Here is a 12675-nt window from a genome sequence, read left to right on the forward strand (position 1 = left end):
TAATTTGTATCTGGTAAAAGGAGAGGGAAAAACAGCTTTAGCATGGAGAGATAGTAGCTTTTAGAGTTACTTGCCTGTGCCAGGGAAATTTAACATGACGTTTGTGCAAAATAAACACATGAAAATGATTCTTATTGCTCTGACTGTAAGTGATCTTCATGTCTTTGAACAGATTTTTTTTCTCAGCCTGTGCCATCCTAAATTGACACATTAGAGCGTGTGTGTGTAGAGCTTTCCCAGGGTGCTGTGGGAAGTGTTCCAAAATCCACCTTTCCTCTGCTTAAATACATTCTCTGTATATCTGCATGTTGGGCCAGCGCATCAGTTGAAACGGTTTGTTAAAAGCTCAGTTGTACTGATGCACTGAAGTGTGAAGGGAATCTTTTTCCAACCCCGAAAGGTATTTTGCTGGGCTCCGCGCTGTTCGTGCTTTGCTCGCCCCGTGGCTTTGCTGCTCAGACTTAGCTCTAGTTTAGCTGCCGTGTGGGTGCTTAGTAAATACCGACCCTAGAACTTGTCTTGCAAAAGTTGTGAGAAGCAATGCCAAGATTCGTCCTTCAGCTGCGCTCCAAATGCTGTGATTGCGGAAGAGTTCGCTATTGATTTCTAGTGAAATCAAGGGGAGTTTTGCTGACTTGTTCCTCTTGCTGACCGTTTTTGGAAAAGGCCATTTATTTTTCTTCTGCACAATGTTAATATTGCATTCTGGCTTGCCACGCATATGATGTTCTGATTCTGAGTGAACTTGGCTGTCTGTGGATGTAGGTAACATAGGAGAAATCGCTAGCTCATCGAGATTATTTTTTGCCGTGTTAAAGTGTTTTCACGTAGTTACCTGTGTCTCTTTCTTTGGATCTGCCGCATTCGTGCATGTGTGGAAGGACTTTGACTGAAATTGCTTGTAATAAGTTCAAATGTGTGGATGAAGCTGGGAATTCAGCAGCACAGATTGCTTCCTATAGGAGGAGAATGATTAAAGGGGAAGCACCATATTCTTCCAAATTGGCTTCCGCTGAGTGAAAAGTGAATTATTTTTGACTTGGAGCAGAATGCTTGAAAGGATCCACCGTAAAGAGTTTTCAGGGCTTAAGAAAAACTGTTCTTTCTTTTTGTAGCATCCTCTGAGCTCTTGTTTTCTGTTGTCAGGTGCGTTACCGACGGGACCATCTCTCCAGCAGGCAGTTGCCGTATTTCCCTTTGCTGGAAGATCTGATGAAGGATGGTAGTGACGGTGCTGCCCTTCTCGCTGTCATACACTATTATTGTCCAGAGCATATGAAACTAGATGGTATGTAATAAAGGTTTTAAAATATATATGTGTACATATATATATATATAAATTCTTCAGTCTTCGAAAGCTGAGCTAGAAGGACGTTATCAAATGGAAATGTGACACGTCTAATAGGTACTTGACTGTGAATCCTAGGAGTAACCTTTATTATTTACAAATCCAGATGTCTGGTTTTAATTGCTTTTGTATTTTGTCGTCATGCGTGTTCTTTATAGCCTGCTTACCTTTTCTGTCGCCGTGACAGACCGAATCCTATATAGATCCTAAATCGAATGCAAAATTTTTCTGGGTTTTTATTCTTTCTTTTCCTGTCCTGGTACTTAACAGGTAGAGAAATGTCACTGGTAGCCAGTAAATAGTAAATGACGGTGTATAAGCAGTCTGTGAGGTTCCTGTATGTAGAGTCTCTGTTACTTGTGGTCGGAAGTTTAATTCATTTGGATGGTGTCATGATTTACTCCTTTTCTCACCTCCCTAGATATCTGTTTGAAGGAAGTAACGTCAATTGCAGACAGCCTCTATAATATTCAACTTTTGAGAGAATTCTCAAATGAATATCTAAATAAATGCTTTTACCTCACTTTGGAGGACATGTTATACGCTCCTTTGGTTTTAAAGGTAAGGAGTATAATGAAGGATACATTTTTGTGGGTGAACCGTAAGTGTCCTGTTATTGTGAGCCATGGTTTTTCTTGCCCCGTTTTAGCCCAACGTCATGGTGTTCATTGCCGAACTCTTCTGGTGGTTCGAGAATGTCAAACCAGATTTTGTGCAACCAAGGGATATTCAGGAGATAAAAGATGGTAAGTTTTTAACTCTTGCTAAATGTTAGCATGTTATTTAAAAGATACTTACTGATCTCTTGAGGTCCCTTCCAATCCCAAACATACTGTGATACAATGCAACTGTTAAACACTGGTGTTTCCTTTCGAGTTTTGTTTCTACCCAAACTTTCTGCTTGCTGGGCATCTTTGGCATCAGTAAAATGGAAGTAAAGTTAGTCCTAGATCCACTTGGGTTCTAAACTTTGGAATGAGATGGGCACGTAACTTTTTCCCTAGACTCAGTAATTATTTACTTATAACATCCTTTCCTTTAAGGTCACCATAAGATAGGTGTTGTAAATACAAACTGTTATTTCAGCTGTCATTTTAGCGTTGAGTTGTAAAGCTTTAATTCTGCCGCGCTGCAATCTGAAAACTTCCTGTTCTATTTCGTTATTTTAACGGCAGTAGGAGTTGTGTTAACGCTGTAAATCTCTGCCCAGTTAAAACAGTGTTGCAGCAGAAGAGCAGCCGCCCGCCCGTTCCCATTTCCAACGCCACCAAGCGCAGTTTCATGGCCAGCCCTGCGGGTTCCGGCCCAGCAGAGCTGTCCCCCGCGGCTCCGCCGGCCCCCGATGCCTGCAGCAGGTACTACCTGCACCCCGAGGAGCCCGACTACCTGTGAGTCTTCCTGCTATCCGGACTCAGCTTCCATTTCTGCTTCTGTTTGGATAACCTGGGAATTTCTGCTGCTAAATATTCTGAAGTTGCTGCAAAAGGAGTGACTGAGTTCCGTGCAGTCACTCTGTAAAATATTCTCAGTTGTCAAGTTCACGTAAATACTTTGTACTGCATTGTAGAGCAAGTTAGTTTAATTTCTATTTTGAAAACAATGTGAAACACAAAACGGTTCGAACAGCTGATCTTTACTAGCCATGTTCAAGTGGAAGAGGAGAGTGTACAGATCACGGAAGGAGGGGCTGGCCACTTGGGGAGAATATAAGGCTGTTGTCAGAGGGTGTAGGGAGGCAACTAGGAAAGCTAAAGCCTCCTTAGAATTAAACCTGGCGAGAGGGGTCAAGGACAACAGGAAGAGCTTTTTCCAGTACGTGGCAGATAAAACTAACACCAGAGGCAATGTAGGCCCACTGATGAACGAGGTGGGTGCCCTGGTGACAGAAGATACAGAGAAGGCAGAGTTACCGAATGCCTTATTTGTCTCTGTCTGCTCTGCAGTGTAGAGGAAAGGGACCTGGGGGTCCAGGGGACAACAGGGTGACCATGAGCCAGCACTGGGCCCTTGTGGCCAGGAAGGCCAATGGTACCTGGGGTGCATTAGAAGGGGGTGGTCAGTAGGTCAGAGAGGTTCTCCTGCCCCTCTGCTCTGCCCTGGGGAGACCACACCTGGAATATTGTGTCCAGTTGTGGCCCCTCAGTTCCAGAAGGACAGGGAACTGCTGGAGAGAGTCCAGCGCAGCCACCAAGATGCTGAAGGGAGTGGAGCATCTCCCGTGTGAGGAAAGGCTGCGGGAGCTGGGGCTCTGGAGCTGGAGAAGAGGAGACTGAGGGGGGACCTCATTCATGTTTACAGATATCTAAAGGGTGAGTGTCAGGAGGATGGAGCCAGGCTCTTCTCAGTGACAACCAATGATAGGACAAGGGGTAATGGGTTCAAACTGGAACACTTTATTATAGAAATGAAGTTCTTGTAGTAATGAATTTTTGCTTTTCTGAATTAGTGGCAAAGGAGGAAACCCTGCCTTCAGCCCTTCCCATCCACTGCTCCCGCTGAGACAAAAGCAACAAAAATCCCTACAGGGAGAAGACAGCCCTGGTAAGTCTGCCTTGAATTCGCACTTCAACAGCCAGTCACCATAAATGGCAATACAATAATGAATAAAAATACAAGTTCATAAATATGAATGATCTAAACCTGAATTCAGCCAAGTAGTAAACATGTTTGGTTTGAGTAAATCATCTTTGTTTGCATGAAAAGATTTTCAAGATCCTTTAAGAAACTCAGTGGGTTTTTGGAATATTTTTTCCTCTCACAAATGAGTTCATTTTCAGAATCTCAAGTGCAGGAAATTCAGACTAATAATGTCAGTTCTGTGAAAAGAAAGGAGAAAGCCAGAATGACAAACTCACTCTAGTACTTGTCATATTTTGCCTCAGCATTTTTTTAATTACGGAAAACCTAGGTTTGTACTTCCACAGAAATCACAGAAGTGCTCAGAATTTGTTGTCTTTTGTCAGCTAAGGTGTCAGTCAAACATTTGAACTGCTTGGGCTCTACCAACATGCTGGGAGGACTTTTTCTTTCCCTAAGGCTGAGGGGCTGACAGCAAAAACAATTTGAATAATCTGTTTATGTGGTCACTTTTCATTGTGTTATTTTCAAGCTCTGTCTTTGGTAAACATTTCAGCAAATTTGTTTGCTGCTGCCATCTCTTGGTGAAACGGTTTGTTATGTTTGCTATTAAATGAAGTAAAAGTGCAAGTTTAAAGACCATTTCTAAACTGTTCACCATTTAAAACGTATTTCAGGTCACCGGCACCGTTCTAATTCTCTGACCCGCGTTGACGGGCAGCCACGAGGCTCAGTTCTTGCGTGGCCGGAGAGGAAACCCAGGTAACAGATGCGTTTAAGTGGTACAATGCTGTTGAATGAAAGGATGCTCAGTTCTGTGACAGTTTCATTGCAGTAATGCGGTATCGCTTCCTTGGAACTGGACTGAATCACTTAGTTTTGTTTTCTTTTAATGTGCATTTTCAGTGATGAGTGACTTTTTCTTGTGATTGGAAAGACTTTAAACAGGATTGTCAGTAAGCACTGAAGTGTCTGAAGTTGCTATTTAGTATTGCTGGTCACTTTTGATACAGGACACATTTTTACAAATAGAGCAAAAATGTTAGCTGTCTGTATTATGGTCTTTGGTTCACCAAACTGTAACTTGTTGTGTGTGTCAGTAGACTCTTCTTATCTTTTGCAGGCCTCTGTCTCAGCCAACACCGTTTGCTCTCCATCATTCCGCCAGCAGTGATGTGGACCCCGGGTCTGGCGACAGCATTAGTCTGGCCAGATCGATCAGCAAAGACAGCCTTGCTTCAAACATCGTTAACGTAACTCCAAAAAATCAGCCCCATCCTCCATCAGTGAAAGCGAACGGGAAGAGCTTATTGAACAACGTTGAGATCGAGGATGAAGACGAAGAGCTTATTGCAATAATCAGATCTGAAGAAAGGCCAAACCGTAGTGATCATGAACTGCAGAATGCGTCAGCCAGGGTGCCTGGCATCGTTACCACGGCGTGGTCTCCAAAAACAAACAGCGAGACTTCCGAAAGCAAACAGGAGAGTTTTTACCTGGAACCCTTAATGCCTGCTCTTCTAAAACCAGCAAAGGAAAAACAGATCATCAATAAAGAGGAGGAGTGTGGGGAGGGGAAACAGAGGAGTTTTATAACAAAGAGATTAACCGACGGACACTTGCCTTTGATGCGCAAGAAAACAAACAGCACTCATGGTGAGCATGACCTCAATAGGACTTTTACTCCAATTTCTAGTTCTGATTTCGCTCCAGTCGCAGAAGCTGGTGCTGCGGACTCGGCAGCGCTGATGGAGGCCGGGCTAGAAGCTGCTAGACCTTTGGCTAGTAGCAGTTTGGATCCTTCCACTCAGGAGCTCTCCACTGGAGGATTCTTTCTTCATGCTGCTAAATCTGATGATGACATAGCAAGTAAAGTCAATGTAAGTTATGCGAAAAGTCTCAACTCACATATTCAGGATACTACGTGGACTATGGTGAGACAAGACTCTGACTCAGACCTCTTGGACATAGAAGACACTGAGGAGGATTTGGTGGTCGTAGGTGATCATCCTATAGTCGCTAAGTACATTGGTGAGGAGGAATCTGCAAAATTGCAGGAAGATATGAAGGTAAAGGAACATGAAGATAAGGATGATGCTAGTGGACGTTCCAGTCCATGCTTGAGTACAATTTCTCAAGTTAGCAGCGTGTCCATGGCCAGTGGGAGCGTCCGAATGACCAATTTTGCCGAACGAAAGCTTCAGAGACTTAATAGCTATGAAACAAAGTCCAGCACGAGCAGTTCACAAAAGACCACACCAGATGGGTCAGAAAGCTGCCCAGCACCGCTGACCACGTGGAAACAAAAGCGAGAACAAAGCCCCAACAGACAAAATAAAGATAACGCTAATCTTTTAGCTTCTGAATTGGTGCAACTTCATATGCAGTTGGAAGAGAAACGAAGGGCAATAGAAGCTCAGAAGAAGAAAATGGAAGCCTTGTCAGCAAGGCAGCGACTAAAATTGGGCAAGGCAGCTTTCTTGCATGTTGTTAAAAAAGGGAAATCTCCCGATGTTCCACAGCCTCTTAAACCGGAACATTTTGCAAAAGAATATTCTCGGCACAATGGTGAAGACTTTGATGAAGTTTCTTTGGCTTCCAAATCTGAGGAGTTTCTTGTGAAGGAGGAGGAGAGAGAAGAAATGCTCAATGATGCTCAAGAAGTAGCAAAAGTAAAAATGCAAGAAAGCCTTGCTTTTGCTGAGCAACATAAACCAAAAGACTCTGCTGCTATACATGATTTGGAAAAAAGTAAAATTATTTCTGTTGCCCTCCTAGAAGACAATGTTACAGAAGTAGATATAAATGAATGTGACCTTTCTATTGAAAAACTGAATGAAACAATCAGTACCCTTCAACAGGCTATATTAAAAATTTCCCAGCAACAGGAACTTCTTATGAAATCTCCATCGGTGCCATCACCAGGAACCAGAAGTAACTCTCAGGACCAAAAGGTAAAACCACCAATTCATTTTGTTGAGCCCCTGTCTCCAACTGGAATGAACAGTCTTCGTAAACCACCTCGATTCGGCCAAGGAAGGAGCCCTCGGTCAGGAAGACCCGTTGATCTGAAAGTCCCTAAAGACAGACAACAGAATTCAGCGCGTGTTAAAACCCCAACACCCAGTCTAGAAACCTTACCGCATTTAAGGCCATTTCCATCCAATAGCTTGTCAAAGACGCCAACGGAAATCGGCTTGGAAAATAGTCTTGATCTTGGAAATGGTTCTCAAGAACAGTGTTTCTTCGATACCTATAGACTTCACGATGAGAGCAACCAGCGGGCGCTTGTTCTCTCCACCTCCAAAGACGCCAATATTATTTCTGAAATGAGCAAAGAGATGAATAACAGCTTCAAGGAATCAGGGTTGAATTCTTCTGATGGCTCAGGAAAAGAAAATGTCCCGGTGGATGAGCCACTGAGAAGCAAAGCAAATCTCATTGAAGTAGACCTGTCCGATTTAAAAGCTCCAGATGAAGGAGAACTTGAAAACCAGGATAGCTCTACGGATATAATTAGTGAAGCTGATCAGAAGTCGGGCGTGGGTTTTTTCTTCAAGGTAAATGTATTTACTGTTTATTTCCCCCTCATTTTTCAGTCTTTTGATGGAATGCCATACATTCTGTTTGCAATATTAGAACTTTAAAGAGCTGGGAAAGAAATTGCTTGCGGAGAAAAAGGTTTTTGGGTTTGTCCAGCTTGATGTATTTTCTTCTGTTCCTGAAAACTCTCTATCCCGGTGAATTTTGCAGGATGAACAGAAAGCAGAGGATGAGCTCGCGAAAAAACGTGCCGCGTTCCTTTTGAAACAGCAGCGCAAAGCGGAGGAGGCTCGGATTCGGAAACAGCAGTTGGAGGCTGAAGTTGAACAAAAAAGAGATGAAGCTCGGTAACGACGTGGCAAAGAATACTTCTGTTTAGCTCCTAAGATGGGGAAAATTATTCTATGTCAAATATAATGTTGTGTTTGCTTTTCAGTCGCAAAGCTGAGGAGGACCGAATACGGAAAGAAGAGGAGAAAGCTCGAAGAGAACTTATCAAGCAAGAATATTTAAGGAAAAAACAGCAGCAAATTTTGGAGGAGCAAGGGCTTGGAAAACCCAAATCCAAGCCCAAAAAACCCCGACCAAAGTCGGTCCATCGTGAAGAATCTTACAGTGATTCGGGGACAAAGTGTTCTTCCACACGTAAGGATTTCCGTTTGCTCTCGCTGATCTCCAAACCTGCTTTCAGAAGACGTTTCACAGATCTGCTTTTCTTTTGCAGCCGATAACTTGAGCAGCGCTCAGTCTGGTTCCAGCCTTTCTCTGGCCTCAGCAGCCACCACGGAGCCCGAGAGCGTGCACTCGGGGGGCACGCCGGCGCAGAGGTACGCACGGATCGTGTTGGGATTCAGTGCTGTCCGCTTCAGCTCGCTGGCGGGGAGGCACAACAGTCATTAGTGAATTCATCTTCTGTTTTATGCGGCTGCCAGCTCTCACGTTCTGTACAAACTTGCAGTTTTGTTTTGTTTTCTCCCAAAGGAATAATAGGATTTTGCTTTGATAATCCAGCAGGGGTGATCGCTCGGGGCAGGAAAAGGGACAATAGCCCGTTCCATTCAGGGCCAGTGACTGGTCCATTTATTTAAGATTGGAAGGGAAAAAACCCAAAATCTTGCCATATCTTTGCTTTATTTTTGTACTTATTTTTCCTCCACCAGAGTTGAGTCTATGGAGTCCTTACCAATACTAAGCAGAAATCCAAGCAGAAACACAGAAAGAGACTGGGAGAACGCTTCCACAGCATCTTCCATTGCTTCAGTGGCAGAATACACAGGTGACTGGTTTCTTTTAGCTGATTTGTTATCAACAGCAGGTCATAAAAAGCTGTGACATATTTGATGTGACACATGGTTATTCTTGAGCGATTGTCAGGTGTATTTTCTGTTTATTATCTATGAAATTTAGTTATTACAGAAAAATATTTGAAGGAGTTTTTTCACTTTGATGAATGAAAATCTCAATGTTCATGAATGTAGGGCAAATAATTTTTATTTGTTTGTCTCCCTTAGGTCCAAAATTATTTAAGGAACCCAGCAGCAAATCCAACAAACATATTATCCACAATGCGATCTCTCATTGCTGTCTTGCTGGAAAAGTGAATGAGCCACATAAGAATTCAATATTAGAGGTAAGTATTAAAATACAAACTTAATAATGCACTGACAATAAATGTATCTGTAATGCTCATTTCCTCATCCCACTGATGCCATTTCCTCAAATGAGCCTGTATTGAGAATCCTTTACTTCCCATGACCGTACGGACTTGGGGGAAATGTGATCCTGGGTTAAGAGTTCAAACTGTAAATTTGTGGAGGGGCTGAAAATCATAGTTACTGATCTGGTGTTTCAGAAAACTTGAAACGCTTACTTAACCTTATGTTGAAAGCTTAAAGTTTGGGATAATACGGGAAATGTCACTGTGAACAATCTGTGTGTGTGTGTTTGTCCATTTGTCGTGCAGGAACTAGAAAAATGTGACGCCAACCACTACATCATCCTGTTCCGCGACGCCGGCTGCCAGTTCAGAGCACTTTACTGCTACTACCCCGACACGGAGGAGATCTACAAGCTGACCGGGACGGGGCCAAAGAGCATCACCAAGAAAATGATTGACAAACTGTACAAGTACAGCTCGGACAGAAAACAGTTTAACGTGATTCCAGCCAAAACCATGTCGGTCAGCGTGGATGCTCTCACCATCCACAACCACTTGTGGCAAGCCAAGCGACCCGCAGTGCCAAAGAAGACTCAGACTCGTAAATCACACTGAGGTCTTGGGGAGAAGGTCGCGGAACGGGGTTGCATCGAGAAGAAGACACGTTTACCATTTTCCTCCGGTTTGGTATGAAATGTGCAGAACCATAAACATTTTTTAAGAAGCTTCTAAACAGAACCCGTGGATGCAAGTTATTATAAAGAATGAAGGAACGTTGCCAGTGTTTTTTATGAATGATAAATCTGCTGTTACACCCAATGCTAACTACTGTGGCTTTCAGCTGGTGAGGGACTGTGCATGTAGCAAGGTCTTTAACAAGTGGATTTCCTTTTACTTGAAGCTTTTCATCGGTACAAATTGGGAATCATTTAGTTCTGTTTCCTCTCTGCCTCATTCCCTCTTTCCCGTCATTCTCAAAGTTGGCAAACTCCGAACTCCAGGAGGGTTGAGCAGATCTTGGGTGAAGTGCTTTGGCTTTGGTTTGGTTTTTTAAACAGTCTTTAGGGAAATCTTCCTTTCAGACTTTTTTGAGGAACTGTTTAATACATCCAATTGTTGTACTGTATCTACTGCCAACGTAAGTCCAGCTCTCAGATTTCTGAACAAAAAAAACAAGCCCCAACTTGTGCTGCTCAGAACAGAGTTTACTTGCAGTGTCTGTTTAGGATGAGCCTTGCGAGGATAGCAAAAGCCAGTCTTTTTTTAGCAAACGTTCACAAATGTAAAGATGTCTGGAATACAATCATGAAGAGGCGTTCAGTGCTGCTGGCTGCAATGTGCCTGACTGAAGCTTAAGCAAAGCTGAGCGGAGCGCAGTTAACTCTGGTTTCAGTTTCAGGCAGTGTCCTAAAGATGTGTTTGCTTTAATAAAGAAGGATTCTGGTAGGTATAGAACATTTCCACTCTGAGCACGCTACTCCTGTACGATGGTGCACTTAACGATCACAAATTTTAATGTTTTTATTACATCATGAACTGTAATTCTATTTTCTTTGTGCTGTCTTTATTCTGAATGAGCAGCATGCTCTAAAATGAAGAGTGTGTTATGTTTTTTATTTTGGGTGATATATTAATATATATTGATTTGTTTTTCTCATTTGAAAGCGATTTTTAAACAGAGACATTTGCATTTGTTTCAAAAGCCCGAACAAGTCAAATGGCTTGGATTTCTTTTCATGTTGAAATATTAAACCTTGAGTTACGACCTTAAAAGTCTTTGTGTTTCAGCAGATTAAATTTTTGTCTGTGGTAACAGGGTATATTTGCAGTTCGGTTCCGTTTTTTACTCTTCCCATCTCTGGCCCAGGTCAGACTTCCGAGCAGGTTTCTGTAGCTATGACCTGGTTTAATCTGCGATCGTGCGCCCGCAACATCTGGTTTGACACGACTACCCGAGGGTCGCGTAGCTTAGAACTTTGGTTTGCACATGTTTACTTTTATTTGAAGTGTTACTTGAATATCTTATCTCTAAAGTGCAAGAGACACCATCCTAGACATGAACTGAGCTCTAAAATACAAGACTGTGTAATTCTTAGACTTTGAGGGTAATGGAAGTCACAAAGAGTTCTGTACAGAAGGGGAAAATAGGGTACATAATAAAGTGCTAGCTAGGCAGGGCAAATGAAGGTCTTCCATTGTGCTCTCTCCATTTTGTCCCCTTCCAGTACTCCTTGACTAGGCTGCTGCAACGTTGTAAATTATGTTAGATAGTTCGCTGCTTGTAAATAATTAAAAGCTTTATGGTTTCTAAAGTGCTAAGTATTAAACACCGTCATGAGTGTAACTTTTGTTACCATGCTTTTCATGCTTGTGCTTTATTTCTCACTGTTTGATATTATATACCATATTTATTTTATGAAACACTGAACTTTAATAAAAACCATTAACTGATTTCCTTTTTATTTCATGTGTACTTTTGTTGTGACGCTCCATCCCTTCAGAGGACTAATCTGCTTTAAAGATGTGCAGTTCTGTGTCTCTTGTGCTCCTAGAAAGCTCCACCTGTAAGTAGCTATAAGAACCACATGGCAAGAGCTTAGTTCTCCTGACCCTGACTGCAAGAATTTGGCCAAAAAGCTTTCAGAAAATTGGAAAGTAATTGAACAATCTCTTTGATGGTTTATTTCACCAGCCTCGAATGGGGCTGGCGAGTCATTCAGCAGTAGCTGCTGTCATGTGGCTGCAGATGAAAACCTGGCAACCTGCAGCTTTAGCTGTTGGTTGAGTTTGGTTTTCACCAGGATTTGTTGGTCGCCCTTGGCCATGTAAACACAAGCAGAACTGGCTTAAAAACCCCAACGTTGCAGCTGCCGAGAGGGGCTCTTGTGCACCCGGGGGCCGGGCAGGACGAGAGAAGGAGCTTGAGCGGCAGCATCAGCTTCTCCTGCTGGCTGCGGAGGGGAAATAGGCTGTGACAGCTGGCTAAAAAACAGTGCTTTTTACTTTTCCACTGAATTTTCCAAAGATGTGCCCGAGCTAAACAATCTGTGAGCCTTTGGTCGTGCTCCTTGGAAATGTTGCTCTGGGACAGGGAATTATTAATCCCTTCCCATGTAGAGCAGTGTGACCGTAGATGTCTCTTCGACTGCTCTCAGTGTCTTACGCATAATAAATACAAGAATGTACATCTTTAAAGTGCTTTTAAATGCCATTTATTTTGCTCACGCTTTCATACATTGATCCATGTATTTCCACATGCCTTTTGCATTTGTAGTTGTTGTGTCCTTGTCTCATTTTCATCACGCTCTCCAGCAGCATAAGAGTTGAAGCAAGAATAATCTGAGTTTGGGAAATACTGATCTTGAAAACCTTAGTGCGGTTCAACACTACGCTGGGCTGCTAGAAAGGTTGAGTTCTGTGCTTTCAGTTAATTAGGGGTTTAAGTGTGATTAATTTGAAGCAGCTGAGACATAGGTGGCTGGTTCTGGAGTCGGGGGGTGGCAGAGGGTGTGATCCTGCCATGGGGACACCAACAGGAGCCCAATCCTGA

At 42.9% G+C, this 12675-nt stretch overlaps 1 protein-coding gene across 4 annotated transcripts in view; it reads left to right on the forward strand.

Annotated features, from left to right (window-relative positions):
• Positions 1-10945, forward strand: part of CAMSAP1 (calmodulin regulated spectrin associated protein 1) — a 30108-nt gene extending 19163 nt beyond the window's left edge. For all 4 annotated transcript variants that reach the window (XM_065853756.2, XM_065853754.2, XM_065853755.2 and 1 more), the window contains 13 exons: positions 1147-1288; positions 1770-1909; positions 1998-2094; positions 2559-2736; positions 3795-3889; positions 4603-4687; positions 5049-7485; positions 7679-7815; positions 7905-8113; positions 8193-8295; positions 8629-8744; positions 8980-9098; positions 9432-10945. In XM_065853756.2, coding sequence (XP_065709828.1) covers positions 1147-1288; positions 1770-1909; positions 1998-2094; positions 2559-2736; positions 3795-3889; positions 4603-4687; positions 5049-7485; positions 7679-7815; positions 7905-8113; positions 8193-8295; positions 8629-8744; positions 8980-9098; positions 9432-9740 — 4167 coding nt within the window. In that variant the 3' untranslated portion in view covers positions 9741-10945. The remainder of the gene's footprint in view (positions 1-1146; positions 1289-1769; positions 1910-1997; positions 2095-2558; positions 2737-3794; positions 3890-4602; positions 4688-5048; positions 7486-7678; positions 7816-7904; positions 8114-8192; positions 8296-8628; positions 8745-8979; positions 9099-9431) is intronic.
• The last annotated feature ends 1730 nt before the right edge of the window (positions 10946-12675 follow it).

This window comes from Patagioenas fasciata, chromosome 20 (assembly GCF_037038585.1).
Source record: "Patagioenas fasciata isolate bPatFas1 chromosome 20, bPatFas1.hap1, whole genome shotgun sequence".
In the NCBI taxonomy this organism is placed as follows: Eukaryota; Metazoa; Chordata; class Aves; order Columbiformes; family Columbidae; genus Patagioenas; species Patagioenas fasciata.